This window comes from Vombatus ursinus, unplaced genomic scaffold (assembly GCF_900497805.2).
Source record: "Vombatus ursinus unplaced genomic scaffold, bare-nosed wombat genome assembly UNPS02014832.1, whole genome shotgun sequence".
NCBI classification, from domain to species: domain Eukaryota; kingdom Metazoa; phylum Chordata; class Mammalia; order Diprotodontia; family Vombatidae; genus Vombatus; species Vombatus ursinus.
The window spans coordinates 33887021-33908559 of record NW_020954610.1 but is presented as its reverse complement, the minus strand read 5'-3'; the positions used below and the strand labels follow the sequence as shown (position 1 = coordinate 33908559).

Here is a 21539-nt window from a genome sequence, read left to right as displayed (position 1 = left end):
ACACTTCATATATCCTGACTCCAGGCATTTTCACTGGCTATCCCTCATTCTTGGAACTCTCTCTTTCCTCATCATAGCCTCCAGGCTTTCTTCAAGTTCCCACAAGATCCCACCTTTTAATCTAGAGGAAGCCTTTCTGGATCCTCCTAATTCTAGTTACTTTCTTCTGTTACATCCAATTTATTCTGTTTGTAAATAACTGCTTACATGTTTTTACCACCATTAAAATATGAGTTCCTGGAGAGCAGGGACTATTTTTTACCTTTCTATGTATCTCCACTTAATATAGTGCTTGGCACATAGTAGGTGCTTAATTACTGTTTACTGACTGATAAGGAGTTTGGGGGACAGATGGGGTAGTTAATAGGTCTCTTTCTAACAACATGGTGTAGGTAAAATTGTTTTTGCATAACTATGGTAAATACATACAGTCAATTCTGCTACAATGTGATATGAATTCCTAAAAGTCATGCTGTGCAAAATCACGCAATTAAAAACCATTGGGCTTTTGCAAAATTTTAGTTAGGAACACAACAATTAGTCAATATTTATTACTGCCTACTCTGTGCCAGGCATTGTGTTAAGCACTGAGGACACAAATATCAAACGAAAAATGATAGCCCCTGCCCTCAAGGAGTTTATAATTTAATGGAAGAAAACAATACACAAAAGGGAAGCTGAAAGGGAGTTAGGGGAAAGATAACCAACTTGTAGGCATGGTGGAGAAATCAAAGAAGTCTGAGTGGTGCAGGCAGATGAGAAATGGGGAGATACACACTCAAAAACTTTTGTCAGTGACATAAAAAATATAGGAACCTAATAAAAACTGCAGCAGTTTTGTACAAGTTAAATGGTTAAGAAATACATAAAAAACTATGACAAAAAGTGGTGGCAACAATGGCCTCAGGCCACTGCTTGACCTATGCCCTGGTTCTGACATGGCCAGGCTGACAAAGTGAACAGTTAAAGGTGAGAGGGTGGTCGTCACGGGATACAACTTTGGAACCTGGAAGCTGTAGCCATAGGGGAGGAGTGGAGTGTGGGTGTATGTCATGGACCACTACTCCTGTACCAGAATATATACAATATGGTACTCTACCTTAAAGAAGCCTTGAAATTTGTAGAAGTGAGCATTACAGCTTGTGAATTATTGTGAAGTAGTGATTTTCTATATTCTTGCTGTTTCTCATAGATGAAATCATGCATAAGCAAATGAGAAATTAGCATTATGTTCAAATTATTCCCTAATATATCAATCGAGTTAGAACAAATTTCTATTGTCAAAATGAGTTACAACAACACTGGCTGTATTAGAAAGAAATCCCTTAGGTCACTTGGTGATTATCCTGAACTATAGTAGGGGGCAGCCCCTTAGTACAGGACTCTAAATGAGGAAAAATGTGGTACTACCCTACTCTGCCTCTCCTAGGATGGAGGAAGGCTGCATCTTAGCTACCTTAATACAGATGACAGACTCATCATGAGACTTGATTAAATGACTGAAATGTCACCAGTCATGCTGTAAGACCTGATGGATGTCTGGTGCTGTTCTGGCTCATTATCACTGTTTACATCCAGATACCCACTTTTGAACTGAAAAAATTTGGCATCACTCAGCCCATGGATCAGATCATTGAGATCTGGGACTCGGTCCTTCCAAAGTGAGGAGGTAAAGCCTAGGATTTCTAGTCTTCATTCTGTGGAAAATGATTTATTATATTCTTTGGAAAACATTATTATACTGTTCAATGTTTTGGGTACACCCAAGCTTGTGTTTTGTGTTCCCTTCAGGTTTTGGCTTTGCCCAAATTTTACTGAATGTTTATATTTACAGATAGCCATCTCAATCTACCTTGTTTTCAAGTTGACCTCTCTGGTTGTTGTTACACAGGTACTCTTGTCTAAATCCTACATAATGTAAACCCTTCAGAGGCTGGATAAGAGGGAGCCACACCTTCTTTCCAGCTTGCTGAGCTCTACCAAATGATCTAATAAATTTCTTTCTAAAACTATTTCAGATTTGGGGGTTTGTTCTCATGAATGACAATTCTCTTCACATTAGGGTACTCTGTTAAGGAAACAGGGGAGGGCTTAAATTTCTTGTTTTTGTTAGTCTTTTTTCTTTTCTTCTTTTTCTTTCAGTATGGCTTAAGCCAAGTAGCTTGCATATCCTTGATATCAGGGTTATCCAGTAACAGCCCTAAAGCCATTTAAATAGTGAAAGGTACCCTAGAAGACCTTGCCAACTAAGGGGTGGGGTGTGATGGGATTCATATCTACAAGGGCTCCTCCCCCACCCTCACCCTCACTCTTATTCCCCTGTTAACGTAAGTAAGGCTAGTTCTTTCCTTAAAAGGCAAAGAAGCTATCTTCAAGATTTGATTGGATCAGAGGACTAAGGCTCAAGCCACATAGCTATTGGTGTTGTTTCTTAGTGGCCTCTTGGCCACATAGGGCAAAAAAAAAAGTGTCTAAATGGTGTTGGGGCCTTTCAGACTTAGTTTATCCCAACACTGCTTGTCACATCCTACCTTGCTGACTAGTTTCTATATGGAAGCTTAGGAGGGCTATATCTGTTAAAGCTGAGAGTATATCCTCATTGAATAGACTTTTTATGCTATGGCTAAGTAAAGCTCCCTTTGTTAACTATTGGATGACCAATGTTTAATTTCATTCCATTATCAGACATAAACCACTGGGAGATTAGTCTGAGTCAAGAACCACCTACAACATGTGTTCTCCCTTCCGGTCACAATGGAATGTAACTCCCTTCCTTCACTGTTTTCAGAGGAAACAGAGCACCAAAAAGTGGCCTTGTTTAAGGAGTGACAACTGAACTGAACCTTTAAGGTAGCCAAGGATTCCAGGAGGCAAAGGTGAATAGGTAGAATGTTCCAGGTGCAAGGGTCTATGTGAATAAAGAGACTGGAAGAACTGTTAAGTAGGCTACTTTCGTTGAAATACAGTGTGTAAAGAGTACTATTAAATAAATCTGGAAAGGTTGATCCCAGATTTTGAAGGACTTTAAAAGTCAAAATGGCAGAGCTTGCATTTTATCTTATACGTATTACAGATCCACTAAAGCTTTTATAGGAGAGGAATAACAGTGCCAAACATGGAGGCAGCTGCTCTACCCCTTCTACAGGACTAGAAGAGGCATGAGTCAAACATGGTGGTGAAGAAGAAACTGGAAAATAGCTGTAAAAAAAGTGAGGCCTCTTCCATATCTGGAGCAACAGCAAGGTGAAGCATTTAGCAAGTATGCAAGCTTAAAGGCTTCAACTATTCTTTTTTCAAAAGTCTTAGAAAACCTATATATATGTTGTCATGGCATTTTTCTAGTCCAGCCTGCTTAACTGTCCAGAAAGACTGATCTTTAGGTTCCATTGTCCTTTCTAAGAATTTGAATTTTATCTGTTTACATGTGCTTACTCTCTTAATAGAGTCAGTCAACAAACATTTATTAAGCACTTACTATGGGCTAGGCACTGGGAATACAAACATAAGCAAAAAGAAAGACAGTCCCTGTCTTCAAAGAGCTTACATTTTAATGAGTCAGACAACTCATAAAAGGAAGCTGAAAATTGGGAGGGGAAGAATGTATGCTAGTCATGATGGAGAAATCCAGATGAGTACAGCAGCCTAATGAGAAATGAAGATATGGCTAACTTGGTTGCCCTCCTTAAATGGAGACTCTGGGAGAAGACTTCACAATCAGAGGGAACATCACCAGTGGCCGGGAGTACTTTCCAGGTGTGAGTTTGTGAATCCAGGGCTGCTGTGATTTTGGGGGATGAAGAGCTTTTTGGGCCACACCAGAGAAGTCCAGAGGAGTTAAAGACTCTGAGTGCAAGGACAGCATTCTATTCACCTTTGTGTTTTCTCTAACACTTTAGCACAGTGGCTTGTACATATTTAACATTTCCAGAAAGGATAATTATTAATTAAACCTCTGGAGTACCAGAAAGCCAATTATTTGATAAGGGAGACTCTCCTAAGGGGATCTAAGCAGTTTTTAAAAAGAGATGATGAAAGAGAAAATTCCTGAGAACAGTAGGGGTTGTAAGAGAAAATCAGCCAAAAAAAACAAAAACAAAAGCAAAAAACCATGATTATGAAAGATAATGTGGTCTAAAGCAACAGATTATGATCCTACCTAAGCCTTCATTTAGGCTGGGGACAAACTAATAGGCTATAATGACTTTGATGATGGTAAGGTCTTCTGAATGACTGGGATTATCATCAGTGTTTCCTAAAGCTTCTAAAAGATTTTGGTACATCTGTAGTCACTGAAACACATTTGGGAATGATTCAAAATTTGGTGAATTATTTAAAATCTATCCTATTGACTTCCTGAGTTATGATTTTCAGAACACATCTAATTTACATATAATACTGCTTGAATGGGCTAAGAGAATCTACAAATCCTAACATTTAGCCTTCCCTCTTGCCCCAAACAGGCAAACCATACATCCAAAAAAATGAATTATTTCTCCTGCCTTTAAATGAGGTTTGCATTTTAGATACATCCCTATATCTCAGAGGGCTTTACAAACAATTAAAAAGTTATACAAGTAGAAACCATTATCCTGATTTTATAATTATAAAATGTATAACCAGTGTAACAGTTATGAAGTTAGTTTACTTAAAGCCAGTAGTGATCCAGGTTTAAAGCAGATAGGATCTCAGAACAACAACTTTAGATTTTATACCTTTTTTTTTTTCTCCTTTGGGGTGGGGTGGGGGTGTGTGAATGTGATAAGAAGGGGCTAAAAAAGGAAACTGGAAAAGTTGACCTACCCAGCAACAAGAACACCATAATATGCTTATAAAAAATTAGAATCAAAAAGCATTCTTCTGAAGTTTTAGGAGAAATATATTAGGAAAATGTTTAATTTTATTTTGAACAGCAGCTAGGTGGCATAGTGGATAGAGAGCAGCCCTGAAGGGGGACCTGAGTTCAAATTCAGCCTCAGACACTTACTAGCTGTGTGACCCTGGGCAAGTCACTTAACCCTGACTGCCTCCAAAAAAAAAACAAAAAAAAACCAAAACATCAAAAACAAAGGCTCATCCCCATTAGAGTACTGTAATCATTGAAGCAGCAACCACCATTAAAACCCCTTAGGCAAAACACAAAGCATTTTTCAACATACTGTGACATAAACTGTACTAGAATCCACATATTATTAATATAGCTAGTTATCAAAAATGAACAATTTTTATAATTTTATTTGTTACCACTGATGAGGGAAGAAACGTTCAATATACAATTTATCCATTATTTGCATTTATTGAAAATAATGACAGAATAGTTTTGATTGTTAAAGAGAAAACAATTAAAATACAGCTTAAAATTTTATCTTAGAGCTTTTGTATTATCTGTGTGGATTTTTGATATCATAAAAGCAGTAAGGAAGACCATTTTGTGTTCCCTTAACACAAAGAAAACTTACAACTGATATCTCCCTATGATACAAAAAAATATACATTTAAAATATCCTAAAACATATAAAGGTCGTAATTTAAATATTTGAATAATCACAATAATCTCCTACCCCAAATAGATCAGAAGTCAACACATAATATATGTAAAGATCAAATACATTAAATAAATTGATTTAAAACTTCCCACCTTAGAAAGCAAGCATAAACAATATGGACTGTGTAAGAACATTTTCTCTATTAGAGATGCTTTTAGTGTGTAACAAAAAATTTCAGAGCACAGTATATTAAAATAAAAAATTCATAGTAATAGCAAAAAATATATATAGTTTCCTTAAGACATTATCTATCATTTAGCATAACAGGATTAAGGAGAACTGTGAAAAAGTGGGGCTGAACTACATATATTCAATAATCATTGATAAGTTTCATTTATGTATAACTGTTCCTCAAAGTTTCATTAAATCATTTCTATAAGGAATCTTAGGAACTAAAGAGTGCTTAAAGAACTTTCAATTTTAGAAGGAAAAATACTTAATTGTGAAAGTTGAAAAAGTGGAAAATGACTATTAAAAATACTGGTATTAATGAAAATCTCAATCAAATACTACTAAACAATACAGTTCAGATTCTGCTTAGATACATTTAGTGTTTCTCTGACAGAATTGCTCTTGGTACTTATTGGAGTGGGGTGTGTGTGTGTGTGTGTGTGTGTGTGTGTGTGTGTGTGTGTGTGTGTGATGTATGTGTTAAACCATTCCTCTTACATTCATACTTTTTGTCTGTACCTCTATGGAATGATTCACGTAAACAACTGCAAGCTCTTGGTCAAAGGATATCCCACAAAGACTTTGAATTCTTTTGAGGTGTCCGTATACCACAGACTGACACACAGATGATGCATCTTCTTGAAACATATTAAGTTCACTGATGATGTCTAAGTCAGGATGGACTGTGCAGCTTCTTTGATTGTAGATGCAGCTTTCTCGAGTTCTTCATCAGTTTGTTCTACTGTCACCACAATTCTAATACTGTGAGAAAAGGGATTTTAGGGGATGTTTTATTACTGTTTTTCAAAAGAAAGTGCTACCACAACACAATCTAAGCAATGGCTGACTCACTATCTATTTCTCTTGCTAAAGCTTCTAACACAATTAGTTCCTCTCAAGTAGGTTGAGAACTGAATCACCTGCTGTACTTCCAGAGCCTGATTTCCTACTTTTACATGGAAATTCTCTGTTTAGTCAGGTATCTTTATGAGTCTATTCAATGTGACATAACATACGCTAAGACAGAAATTCCCAACTTGTGCTGAAAAGTAGACAGGAAAAAATTTTCTTGAGAGCATCATTAAAGTGGTACCCCATTTGCCTTATGCTTAACTTATAAATCTGCTCAATTCAAAAACTGTCAATAAAATAATTTGCTTAATCCCTGCTCCTCTGTATTCTTTTTACTGTTATTTTACCACACATATACCTATTCAGTTTACTTCCAGGGTGTTCAGCACTCAATACAAAGTTAACTTCTATTAGGTGAACATTCTTATAAAGTTTGTGAATCCGAAGACCTTGTGCTTTGGTCTTACAAATTAAAATACCGGCTTGAGATTTAAAAAAAAAAGTATTGTACTTCAACATTAGCAAAAAAAGTTCTTCTTTCATGAAGCAATCTTTTAGAAACATTTCAAAACATATTACATGGTCTTTGTCCACATGAAGGCCATAAAATAAGTTGAGGGAAAAGTGGAGGGAAATTTTAATTTCTACCAACCTAGGAGGAGGAAGGCTTTTCTCTTCTTTTTCCAAGTAGTGTGCCTGAGTTAAGGCAATATTTCTGTTCATGCACTAAAGAAAGAAAGAACAGATTTACAACTTTAACTTCACACACTATGTTATTTAAAACAGTAAGAGGCAGTGAAACTTAACACTTTGATAGCAGTCTTAATTTATTTTCCCAAATTACAGATGCTGGAAAAAAACACAAAAACTTAACACCACTGAATAGGCTGTGGGGAAACAAAATAGGCAAAGTCTAGTGTTGGAAAAGCAAGGAGAAAAATATGGCTCAAGAATAACATTTGATCAATTTTAGATGATGTCCCAACTTTAACTGTAACCCTAAGTAGTGGCCACCACTAATATTATCCTGTAGCTGAATAACTATAAAAGGCCATGGCCTCAACAGCCAGGGCAACTGGACCTTATGACTTGCTTAGAGTGCAAATCTGAGATGAATATGAAATATTTCCTCAGCTGTCCCCACAAACAGCTATCCCCCTATAATCTCCAGAAACAGGTAAGACTGGCTTTTAAAGTACTTTATAATCTGGTCCCCTCTAGCCTTTCACATCTTCTTTTATGTTATTCTACTTTATGTAATCCACAATCTAGTGACACTGGTTACCTTGCTGTTCCTCACCCAGGTACACAAGACACTCCATCTCCTGACTCAATGAATTATCACTGGCTGTCTCCTGGCTTCCCACTTCTGCAAGAAGCCTTTTCCATTCCTCTTAATTCTAGGGCCTTTCGTCTGAGATTGTCTCCAATTTATATACACCTTGCTTGTGTGTAGTTGTTTGTGTTCTCCCCCATTAGACTGTAACTCCTAAAGAGCAAAAGACTTTCTTTATATCCCCAGCTTTCAGTATTTTTGTTGTTTTTGTTCATTTGTTTCAGTTGTGTCTGACCCTTTGTGACCCCATTTGGCGTTTTCTTGGCAGACACTGGAATGGTTTCCCATTTCTTTCTTCCTTTTTCAGTTCATTTTACAGATGAATAAACTGAGTCAAAAAGGGGTTAAGTGACTTGCCCAGGGTCACGCAGCTAGTAAGTGTCTGTGGTCAGATCTGAACTCAGGTCTTCCTGACTCCAGGCCTGGCACTCTATCTACTGTACTACCTAGCTACCCACATTAGTAGGTGCTTAATAAATTATTGGTGATGATTTGAATCAACAAAGGGTCGTTAATTTTGGGGTGAGAGTAAAATAAGCATAATGGGTTATTTCAGACATTTTACATTTTCTGTATTTGTTACTGAGTGCTAGAGAGTATTTTGAGTTTTAAGCATTTTCTGTGGTAGAGGAAATAAAAAAAAAGCTGTTCTATACCTGATAGTCATACTGCACACTGAGTAATTTTTCTAGAAGGGAACCTGTCATATTTTAGGAAGATTCTAAACATGAGCCATACTTAAATTTTGTTTCACAGATCTCACTGCAGTTCAAAGAGGGGTAGAATAAAAGTGACAGAAATCTGATCCATGCCTTTACCCTACCCTTTGTGGACAGGTTTCCTCAGAATGAATCTAGATCTGGGAGAAATTTGAGCTGGTATCCCTTGTGGGAAGGTTTCCTTCTCATCCCTTCAAAGGATATCCATAACATAGTATATAACATCCAGGGGCACACACCCCTCCTACCGTTCTTCCTTCCACCCTACCCCTAACTTGCAGGATGATTGTGCAGGCAGTTCTTGCTTTGTATAAGCGGATTGTTCTATAGACATCTATGTAAAATGATTTTTACCTAATGCAAATTTGCCTGCCAATGTGGAAAAGGGAATGATGGAGGCAGGAAGGGGGACACATGCCCATGGAGAGAGGGGGTTGGCACACGGTTCAAAGACATGTGGGGGCTGAGGACAGAGAAGTAAGAGCAGGAGGAGGAACATGGGGCTGGAGCCAGCTACATGGAGGTCAGAACTAAGAGGAAGAAGATACAGATATATAGGGGCTGGGCATGGACACAGACAAAGAACTGCTAATATGTAGGGTCCAGGGACAGATGATATACCCAAGTGTAGACAGCGGAAAAAATGGAAGACAGATACTCATTGACACATGATGGGCAAGAGAGTAGAGCAAGAGAAAGGTCTTTTGTGTTGCCACCAGAGGTCTCAAGCCAAGCCCTTGATCTGCCACTGCAGTGGCAGTGATGCTTTCTCTGTGCATCTGTTCTTCTGTTTTCCCTTGGAGGATTTCTTTTTTGGAGGGGGCGGGGCAGGTTAAGGGGAGGGAACAAGAGCCACTGAATGCTAAGCTGAGGGGCAGGATCAGAGAGAGAGAGAGAGGGAGAATGCATAAAACTGTACAGTAAAGTTAACAAAGGTGTTTTTCAGGAATGTGGGTTTCTTTCAGAATTCTTTATGTAAAGTTGAATGAGAATTTACATAAAGTAAGAACTGTCAGTAATCTCCAATGATCATTATCTCAATTCTGAGGTACTTGGTGGGTCTATACCCCTAAAACTACTGCAAATGAGCCCCCACTGATAATAATCAAAGCGTATAATTAGCTCAAAGCAAAGGCATTTAATTAAAATGGTACCTTAAGAAACAGTAATGAAATACCTTCCTCATAAACCTGAGGCACACTCTCCCACAACTACATATGTTTCTTCATCAGTAAAAATGGAAAAAAAAATGGATGTATATATATGTGTATATATATGTATATGTATTGCCTACTTCATAAAGTTGTTGTAGGAAAATGCTTTATAAACACTACAAAAGTACTATATAAATGTATTCAATGTGATTGTTATCATAGTCCTAGTTATAAGTTAAAGTGAATGCTATGTCAGTGCCTAGCACGGTTATAATGACAATAAAATTCTTTAAAAAAAGACAAGAGTAAAGGCAAAAGGAGTGCAGGGACAGATATTGAGAACCCAGGGGAAAAAAATCTGAAAGTCAGAGATTAAATTTAGACCTTTGACTTAAAAACTCGGAAGAACTAAGGGTGCTATTCACAGCACCTCAGCTTAAAATGAAAAGCAACCTCCAAAGTACATAAAAAGAGAGGCATGGCTAGTGATTTCTAAGTTAAATATGAGCGGCATTAAGGCAGCAAAAAAGCTAATGCCACCATGGGCTACAAGATGAAAAGCACATCTTTGAGCAATGAGGTTACTATGACTTGTCAGATTCCATATCACTATATTGTGACCATTCTGGGTATCACAGCATAGGAAAGGAATTGATAAACTGGACTGTGTATAGAGGAGAACAACCAGAATGATGAAGGACCTAGGGTTCATATTAGGAACAGCTAAAAGATATAGGGATACTTAGCCAAGAGAAGTCTTAGGGAGAACATGAAAGCTGTCAAGTATTTGTAGGGCTGTCACATGTTACAAGAATAAGACCAAAATAAGGCATGGTTCTAGAGAAAATAACTAGGGGCAATGAGTACAAGTAGTAAAGAGGCAAACTTGGGTAAAAAAAAAAAAAACCCCAAGACAACTACCTAACAAGTAGAGATGCTCTAAAGTGGAAGAAAGGGCTGCCTTCTAGAAGAGTAGTTTCTTCCTCACTAGAGGTTTTTAAGCCATGGCTGGATGAATACATGCTGACAGCCCACATTCATATTTCAAAATGGATTTGACCAGGTGACCTCTAAGCTTTCTCTTCCAACTCTGAGACTCTGTGAAGTTAACTTGTCTTAGAAGTACCCATTGTGGGGCAGCTAGGTGGCACAGTGGATAGAACTCTGGCCTTGGAGGCAGGAGGACATGAGTTTAAATTTGGCCTCAGACACTTTATACTTACTAGCTGTGTGACCCTGGGCAAGTCATTTAACCCTGACTGCCTCACCAAAAAAAAAGAAAAAAAGGTACCCATTGTACTTATATTTTTCACAAGCAAACATATTCTTTTATCAATTAAATTATAATTACTGAAAAAATTATTTCCAGATGGTGAATCTAAAGGAAATAGAAAAAAATGATTCCTTTTGCATATACTATGCATGCAGAATAAAAATATTTTTTATTTTTCCCTCCTCTAATTACAGAATTGTAATTATGAACATTGTAATTACAACTTACAATGTGCTGAAACATGAAACAAAATGGTGACTAAATACTATCAGGGACTCAGCAATCTAATTATGTAAGCTTATAGCTTTATATTATGTTAAATGTAATACAGTATATGGCAACATTTATAGAAACTGATTTTATGAATAAAAGCTAAATAAATTTCTGAATTACTTAGAAAACTACTTGAAAATTCTCCTATAGGGGAATCAAAATTTTCTCAAAAGACAAAATATCATCACATCATTAACAATTTTAGTTGGCTGCTAACTTACTTAAAATTACCACATGCATAAATGCGGTAAAGTTGGAAAAATGAAACGTATTTCCCCCTGCCATTAGGCACAGAAAATTCTGATTTTTAAAAATTAGCTGAGTCATTCAAAAGCTTCATAAAAGGGTCCCTTTTTTCGTAGAGAATAACTATAGAAACTTACTTGATCTACTATTCTCTGAAGTAACTTGATATCATTCTCTCGTGACCCTGTGCCCTCTTCCAGTTGGAGGTGGAATGCTGGTGAAAATGACTCGCCTACTACTCTTAATCCATAAGTGCTAAAAAAGAGAAAAACATATAAGTATATGTAAATATACGTATGAACGCAATACAGATATACACACATATATATTTTAAAACCAACATATGAATATGGAGACTGCAATGAAAAAATTTTAAATATACAAAAAGTTCCTAACCTCACAAAAACAAAAACTAAATTTTAACAGAAGCACGCCATTTGTATATTTTGGTAACTAAGTAGTAAACCAAGAAAAGCATATTATATTCACAAGTCCAAGCAAAGCCTCAAAGAAAACAATATCTTGGATAAAATGGTTAAGGAGAATTCATCTAAGAATCAATGGAGTATCTGAAAATCATAGTCCCCTTAAAAAAAGCCATATTTTAAGAAAATACAAATAAAAACTATCCTGGACTATTACAAGGGGACAAAATGGAAACAGAAAGAATCTACCAATGACCTGCTGAAAGAACCCCCAAATGAAAATGCCCAGGAAGGAATAACCAAAGTCCAGAGTTTCCAAGTTAAAGAAAAAAATATTTTAAGTATTCCAAATTTCATACTTGAAGTACTAGGGAGTTACCATCAGATCACATAAAACTTAGCAGTTGCCATTAAAAAGGAAAAGAGACTGGAATTTGTATTCTAACGGCAAAAGATGAAGAATAACCTATCCAGTAAAACTGAGTATAATCTTGCAGTGGGAAAAATAAACCTTTAATGAAATAAAGGACTTCTAAATATTTCTTTTCCTTATAGAAATTTTTTACTGATATTTTCTGTTTCTTACATTGCCACAGTATAAAGAGCTATCCCATATAAGATATATTATATCCCATATAATTTTTTAGAGAGAAAAAAAAGTCAGCACAATCAAGACACATTAAGTGGTAGGTTGGGGGTTTCTTCTTATCTCTCTTTTATACAAGCCCCACTTGATTTTTATAATGATGTTACTTTTTACTTTTGATTTTTGGTACGTCATTCTTTCCATTTACATGTTATAGTTACTGTGTATATTGTTTTTTCTTGGCTCTGCTTACTTCACTCTGCATCAGTTCATTTACATCTTTCCATGTTTGTATTTATTCAGCACAGTAATATTCCATTACATTCATGTACTGGGATTTTTTTTAGCCATTCCCCAACTGATGGGCATCAACTTTGTTGCCAATTCTTAGCTATCACTAAAAGTGCTGCTATAAATATTTTGCAGTATCTGGAGACTTTTTTCTTATTAATGGCTTCTACAGGGTATAAGCTCAGCAATGGAATTTCTGGTATAGACATTTTAGTAATTTTATTTGCATAATTCCAAATTGCTTTCCAAAATGGTTATACCAAGCCCCATCAACAAGATATTAGTGTGCCCATCTTTCCACAACCCATCCAACAGTCCCTGTGGTGATCTTTTGTCATTTTTGCCAATTTGCAGGGTGTGAGATGAAATCTGAGGGTTGTTTTGATTTGCATTTCTCTTATTATTAGTGACATGGAGCATTCTTTCATGTAGTTGTGAATATGCTGCAGCTGTTTTGAGAACTGTTTGTTTATATACTTTAACCATTTAACTACTGGGGAATGGCTATTAATTTTATACACATTTATTACTGTTTATTATCTTGGATATCAAACTCTTTTCAGAGAAATTTGATACAAAGATTTTCCCCCATTTGACCATTTTCCTTCTTATCCTAGATATGTTAATGTTGTTTCTACAGAAGCTTTTCAGTTTCAAGTGATCAAAGTTATCCTTTTAGCTTCTGTAATTGCCTGAATTATTTGTTTAGTTAAAAATATATCTCTCCATAGCCATGAGAGGTATATGATCTTTTTCTTAATTTTTTATAGCATGATCTTTAATACGAAAGTCACATGTGCATTTAGAATGTATTGTGAGGTGTGGTGGAAGATACTGACCCAAGCCTAATTTCTGCCAGACTGCTTTCCCTAGGTGATTTCCACTTTATCAAACACTAGCTTATTTTCTTTTTTTTGCTAGGCAATGGGGTTAAGTGATCTGCCCAGGGTCACATAGCTAGTAACCACCTAGCTGCCCCTCAAACACTAGCTTATTGAGTTCTGAATCTCCCTAGGTCTAGTTTGTTCCACTGATCTCTCTTTTCTTTACCCAATACCAAGTGTTTTGATGACTGCTGCTTTATAATATAGTTTGAGATCTGGAAGTGTTATTTCCCTTCATCCTTATTTCTTTTCATCATTTCCCTTGATATTCTAGATTTTTTGTTTTTCCAATTGATTGTTATTGTATTGAAAACATAAATTAATTTTGATAGTATTGTCATTTTTATTGCATTGGCATAGTTAGCCATGAACACTGAATATTCCTCCAGCTATTTAGGTTGTGCTTTATTTCTTTCTTTCTTTTTCTGGCTAGGCAATGGGGGTAAGTGACTTGCCCAAGGTCACATAGCTAGTAAGTGTCAAATTTCTGAGGTCATATTTGAACTCAGGTCCTCCTGACTCCAGGGCCAGTGCTCTATCTACTCCGCCACCTAGCTGCTCTTGTGTTTCATTTCTTTAAGGAGCACTTTGTAATTGCATCTATACAAGTCTTTTGTGTGCTCTGGGAGACTGATTCCCAGATATTTTATGTATTTGGTGGTTATTTTGAAAGGGACTTCCCTTTCTTGTGTTTTGTTACTATGATATGATATAAAAATGCTACTGATTTTGAGTATTTGTTTTGTAACCTACAACTTTGAAGTTATTTTCCTGAAGTCCAAAAAAATAATCACATCATTAGCAAACAGGTACAGTTTTATCTCCTCTTTACCTATCTTTATTCCATTAATTTCTTTTTCTTGTTTTATAGATATTCTTAGCATTTCCAGAGCTACAGTGAAGAACAGTGGGGACAGTCTTGCTTGATTCCCATATTTATTAGGAAAGGTTCTAGTGTATTTCTATTACATATGTTGCTTGGTTTTGGTTTTAGATATGTTATTTATTATCTTTAAAAAAAAGGTCTTATATGTAGGGTTTTTAGCATAAAAGAGTATTGTACTTTGTTAAAGACTTTTTCTGCATCTACTGAGATGATCATGTGGTTTTGAATGTTTTGGTTTATGCTGATTATTTTCTTGATATTGAACCATCCTTGCATTCCTGGTATAGCTTCCACTTGATTATAGTAGATAAAATGCTATCATCTGTTTGACAGGATTTTCTTTAAATTTTTTGAGTCAATATTTCTTAATGGTATTGGTCCACAGTTTTCCTTGTGTTTTATTTTTCCTTGACTTAGGTAGTAGAACTATATTTGTCTCATAAAAGGATTTGGTAGGGTGTTTCTTTTCTCAACTTTTGAGAATAATTTGTAAAGTACAGATACTAATTGTTTTTAAAAGTTTAATAGAATTCTCTTGTGAATCCATCAAGTCCAGGAGTTTTTTCCTTTGGTAGTTCCTTTACAGATAGAAGTATTTCCTTTTCTGAGATTGAGTTCTTTAAGATTTCTTTCTGATCTTCTGATAGTATGGGGTGGTTTATATTTTTGAAGTTATTTCTCTATTTCTTTTGTGTTATCAGTTTTGTTAGCATATAATTGTGCGCAAAACATCCTGATTATTTTTACTTCTGGTTCCAGTGTGATTTTACCCTGCACATTCGCTATTTTGTTGATTTGATTTTTTTTTGCTCTCTTCTTTTTAGTCATATTAAACTAAGAGTTTATAAACTTTATTAGTGTTTTTAGTTTTATCATTTGTATAGTTTGTTTTTTTTAATATTTAATATCTCCTCTTTGTGTTTATTTTTGGCATATTTATTAATTTTTCTATTTTTTAAATATACATATTCAATTCATTAGCCCTCTTTTTCCATTTTTAAAAAAATGTATGATTGTAAGGGTAAAATTTTTCCTCCTGAGGACTGCTTTACCTTAACCTCAAAATTCTGGTACGATGTTTCATCATTAACATTTTTTTTTTTTTACCTAGTACTTGTTTCTATAATTTGTTCTTTGACCCACCTATTATTTAAGATTTTATTGTTAAGTCTCCATCAGGGTTTGTAACTTTTGTTTATGGTCTGTAAAAGATATATTATTTGTTGTTTTACATTTGTTTGAATTATCTCTGTGTCCTAATAATTGATCAATTTTTGTCAAAGTTCCATGTGGTGCTGAGAAACGTATATATTCTTTTGCTGTCCCATTTAGAATATGTCATGGAGTTTTAACTCTAGTTTTTCCAGCAATTTGTTTGGTTTCATATTTTCCCTTTGTATTTGCTTAGACTTATCCAAAACTGAAGAGGATATTGAAACCTGTTATCACTATTGTGCTACTCTCTGTCTTCTTGAAGCTCAGATGTTGGTTTTGTTTTCTGTTCTGAAGGACCAAGCTGGCTGTCAGATGCCTAAGCAAACTTTTGAAGCCTGGAGCACTCCCACTGTACAACACTGGAAAGAGGGAGGGGGAGAGGATTAGGATGTAGGTCGTCGGATAGTTGGGTCTGCTATAATACAGCCTTCTTGTCAGTAGTATGGGAGATGGATGATGGGTACTGAGTGAACATCAGTCCTTGGGTTTTTTTTTTTTTAATATTTTTGGATTCTGAGTGTCCTAGACCAGGGCTTCTTAAACTTTTTCCATTCATAACCCCTTTCATGCTTCTTAAACTGCGGGTTACAACCCCATATGGGACCTAGACCAGGACTGAGACCTAAATAGCGTAAGTTGCTTTATCTTTGTTGCACAATTTTTGTTTTGGAGAAGTAAGAGAGGCTATGGGGATTGGAGAAAATGTCTAGTCCACCATCTTTTTGCTCATATAACCCAGAGGGTCCCACTTCGAGGCAATTCTAATGAGTAAATCAAATCTGAAATTCTGAAATGCGAATTAAGGGTAAAGAGAAACAAAGAATGGCAAATACATTTGACTGACTGGAAGGGATTATATGATGATGACCTGTTTATATTCTAATGAGAGAGATGAAACAACTGTCCCCTCAGCACTTTTCAAAAAAGTTAAATAAGATAGGCAGAGTGGCTGGGGATGTTTTTGTTTTGATGGTCTTAGGAGAAGAATGAAATGAGAGGAAAAGAAAAATATACTTGGGAGAAAAAAAAAGAAATTTACTATTATTAAGTATATATTATAAGAAGCCATGAGATAAAGACTATACAAACATGGAGGAAGAAGTGGGTTGGTGGAAGAAATTTCATAAACCTCTCTTCCATCTGAACCCAACAAAGGAAATTTTAAAACATTCATACACACACAGTTAAAGAGCATGGTATAGAAATACATTAATCTCAACAGGGAAACAGAATGGGGCAAGGAAAGAGAAGAATGTGATTTAAGAGGGAGAGAAGGCTAGGTGAAAGAATAGTCGTAAGCAAAGCAAACATCGTGAAGGGAGATTATAAAGAAAGGAAAAGAAGGAAGAAAGCAAAAATTTATTAAGCAACTACTTACTATTGCATTCAACTACTACATATTCAATACAATTCAATAAAAATATTATTGTATTCAAAATTCAATTTTGAAGAAAGGATTAAAAATTAATTAGAGAATTAGTGGGTCAAAATGCAAAACATAGAATCAATAAAAAAAAAATTTAATCAATAATAACATACCAAAATTTATGTAGCACAGCAATAGGGGAAATTTTAGATTTCTAAATGATTTCAACAACAAAAGTGGATTAAAAAAAAACCCCACCAAAATAGAATTGAGAATTAGAAATAGAAATAGAATGAGATTAACACTAATGAAAGCAACAATAACAACAACAAAAATCCCAACTAATTGAATTGATAATGAGGAGCTATTTTTTTTGAAAAAACAAAACACAACAAAAAATCCCCAATAGTTAGCTAGTTCTAATACAAAAAAGAGAAGTAATCAAATTGTTATATCAAAAGTGAAAAAGAATTATTCACAATTGAAGATGAAAAAAACAAGTAAAGCCTATTTTGCCTAATTACATGCTAACAAAATAACTTAGAAAAAATGGAAGAATATTTACGGATATGTAAAATGCTCAGATTACGAGAAGATTACTTGGATAACCCATTATCAGAAAAAGACATTGAGTAAGCCATAATTTAATTTCCAAAGGAAAAAAAAAAACAAACCACTGGATTTAGAAGTGAATTCTAGCAAACATTCAAAGATTAATTAATTCCAATATTACATAAACTCTGCAAAAATAGGAAAAGGATTCCTTGAAATTTTCTCAGACATTTACCATCTGTAATCTTGGGCAAGTCACTTAACTCTGTTTGCCTTAGTTTCCTCATCTATAAAATGAGCTGGAGAAGGAAAAGGCAAACCACTCCAGTGTCAGTGCCAAGAAAACCTCAAAATGGGTCATGAAGAGTGATAGACAACTGAAAAATAACTAAACAACAACAAATTACATTATCAACAAAACCCAGCTGGACGATATGGAAAGATAAATTCTATTCAAAATAACTAAAGAACGAGGTTATCTGCCAAGAAACACACAGGACCTATATTTACACAATTACAAAATACTCTTTGTAGAAATGAAAACAGATATAAAAATAAATGCAGGAATATTGAATCGCTCAAGAATAGGCCAGGCCAATATAATAAAAATGACCATACTATCTAAATTAACTTATTCAAGTGACTAATTAAACTATTATTTTATATAGAAAAAATGTCAATATTCCTTTGAAGAAAGAAAAGGTCAAGAAATATCAATGGAAATAACGCAAAAAACAAACAAACAAAAAAGCAGACAGGAAAGCAATGTCAGATCTTAATACTACAAGGCAACAGTCTTCAAAATTATTAGGTATTAATTAAAAAATAGGCTGACCAGCTGAAGAAATTAGTGCATAACAAATGAAACGTTATTTTAACAAATGATTATAGTAAACCTGAGGGCCCCAGCTACCAGTGTAAAGACTACTATAAAACTGGAGGGGAAACTAGAATGTAGTATGGCAGAAATCAGGTACAGAGGGACATCTTACATCATATACCAAGAAAAGAATCCACCAAATGGATACATGACTTAGATATAAGAAGTGACATCATAAATAAATTAAAGGAGCAAATAAGAAACTACTTTTCAGATATATGGATCAGGAAAGAGTTCATGATCAAAAAAAAGGATACAGAGGAACATAAGATAAAATGGACAGTTTTGATCACATAAAATTTTAAAAGTTTTATACAAACAAAACCAGCAGATAAAATTAGAAAGCAATAAGGTAACTGGGGAAAAAATCTTTACAGCAGGTTTTTCTGATAAAGTCTCATATACAAGACACATAAAGAATGATTTCAAATTTATATGAATACAAATCATTCTTCAACAGATAAATGGTCAAAGGATATAAAAAAAGAAGAAATTCAATCTATCTATAGTCATGTGAAAAAATGTTTCAAATCATTAACGATTAGAGAAATATGCAGTACTATAATTTTGAGGTTCTAATTCACAACAATTAGATGGACAAAAATGACAAGGAAAATTATAATTGTTGACAGGACTATGAATAAACAGGCACATTAATGCACTGTTGGTGAATCAGTCCAACACTGCAGGACAGCAATTTGGAGCAATGACAAAAATGTCATTAAACTGCGTATACCTTTTTTAAAAATTAATTTATTTTGATTTATCAACAGTCACTTCCATAAGCTCTTGAGTTTTAAATTTTCTCCCCCTCCCTCCCCACCTCCCTCCTTAAGATGGCACACAATCTGATATAGGCTATACATATATATTCCTATTAAACATATTTTTACATTAGTGATGTTATATGGAACAATTAGAACCAATAGGAGGAACTACAAGAAAAAGAGAACAAAACAGAAGAAAAAAAAATAGCAAACAGTATTCTTTGATCTGCATTCAAACTCCATAGTTCTTTCTTTGGATATGGATAGCATTTTCCATCATGAGACTTTTGGAGATGTCCTAGATCCTTGTACTGCTGAGAGGGCTAAGTCTATCAACGTTAGTCATTGTACAACATGGTTGTTACTGTGTACAGCGTTCTCCTGGTTCTGCTCACTTCACTCAGCATCAGTCCATACAAGTCTTTCCAGGTTTTTCTGAAGTCAGCCTGCTAATCATTTCTTATAGCACAATAGTATTCCATTATGTTCATATATCACAACTTGTTCAGCCATTCCCCAATTGATGGGCATTCTCTCAATTTCCAATTCTTTACCGCCACAAAAAAAGCTGCTATAAATATTTTTGTACATGTGGGTCTTTTTCCCATTTGTATGATCTCTCTGGGATACAGCCCTAGAAGCGCTATTGCTGGGTAAAAGGGTATGCACATTTTTGTAGCCTTTTGGGCATAGTTCCAAATTGCTTTCCAAAATGGTTGGATCATTTTCAACTGTGTATACCTTTTAAAGCAGATATACAACTACTAGGCTTTTATCTCAAAGAGATGGGGGAAAAAGAGGAAAAGGAATACTATCTGCAAAAATATTTATAGCAACTCATTTTATTACAGCAAAGAACACTGTATTAGGAAGATACACATCAACTGGGGAATGGTTGAACAAATTATAGTATATTAAAGTAATGGAATATTTTTGTGACAAGAAATAATAAAAGGGATGGTTTCAGAGAAACCTAGGAAGACGTATAAATTGATGCAGTGTGAAGTAAGCAGAACCAGGACAACAACTTATATAACAACATTGTAAAGAAAAACAACTTTGAAAGACTTGAGAACTCTAAATGATAAAGTGATCTACTCTGATTCCAGAGGAGTAACAGTGAAGCATACTTCATGATGGATGATGGATTCAGGATGCAGAATTAGACATGAAATTTTAAAAAATATATTTTTTTTGGTTGCAATTTATTTCACTTAACTATGTATATCTATCACAAGGGCTTTTTTTTTTTTTTCCTAAATTAAGTCTGAATTTTTTTCTTTTTTCTAAATTGAGTCTGAATGAGGGTGGGGAAAGAACAAAGAAGCAAAATTTTATAAAGGAAAAAGGGTCATTGTAGCATATTTTGGAAAACACAGAAGACAGGTCAGAAAGAATAATAGAAAAACAGAATAACTTTTAAAGTTACACATTTAATTTATTATATGTTTAAAAAGAAAAGTAAACTCTTCGTGATACATCTGCTGTTTCAGTACAATCTTCCCTTTCTACTATGTTTGTGGACATACTCAGTTTATTTGGTGTTTGTTAAGTCTGGGATAATTTATTTCTAATTTTATCTCCATTATTAGATCCTCACTAATTTCCTTAAAATTTTCTTTGTTGCCTTTTCTGTATCATAAAGTTTAGTGACATGTCATATTCTAAAAATATAAAATGCAATTACACACACACACACATACTCAGAGAGAGAGAAAAAGAGAGAGCAGTAGATAGTTCCTTGGGATCTTTCATGTACACACACATGGACTCATGAAAGGCAGCTTGATATAGTGGACATACAGCTGGTGTGTGAGTTAAGACTGGGTTCAAATTTTGCTTCTGATACATACTAGCTTGTGTGACCTTGGACAAGTCATTTATATTCTTAGTGCCCTGGGCAATTCTGTAAGACTCTAAAAAGTAGCCAGAATTTATATGGGACTCTCAGGCTTGCAAAGCATTTAACATATATTATCTTATTTGATCTTACAACAACCCTTTGAGGTAGGTACTGTCATTACTCTCATTTGAGGATTGAGGAAATGGAAGCTGAGATAGTGACTTGCCCATAGTGACATAGTAAATGTCTGAAGCAGAATTTTAACTCAGTTTTTCCA

The 21539-nt window shown here is 34.9% G+C and overlaps 1 protein-coding gene across 1 annotated transcript in view; it reads right to left on the bottom strand.

The window, feature by feature from the left end:
* Positions 1–6131: 6131 nt before the first annotated feature.
* SPTLC1 (serine palmitoyltransferase long chain base subunit 1) overlaps positions 6132–21539 on the bottom strand; it is an 87537-nt gene continuing 72129 nt past the window's right edge. The window contains exons 13-15 of the mRNA XM_027839688.1: positions 11705–11822; positions 7219–7292; positions 6132–6476 (exon numbers count right to left, since the gene is read on the bottom strand). Coding sequence (XP_027695489.1) covers positions 6383–6476; positions 7219–7292; positions 11705–11822 — 286 coding nt within the window. The 3' untranslated portion in view covers positions 6132–6382. The remainder of the gene's footprint in view (positions 6477–7218; positions 7293–11704; positions 11823–21539) is intronic.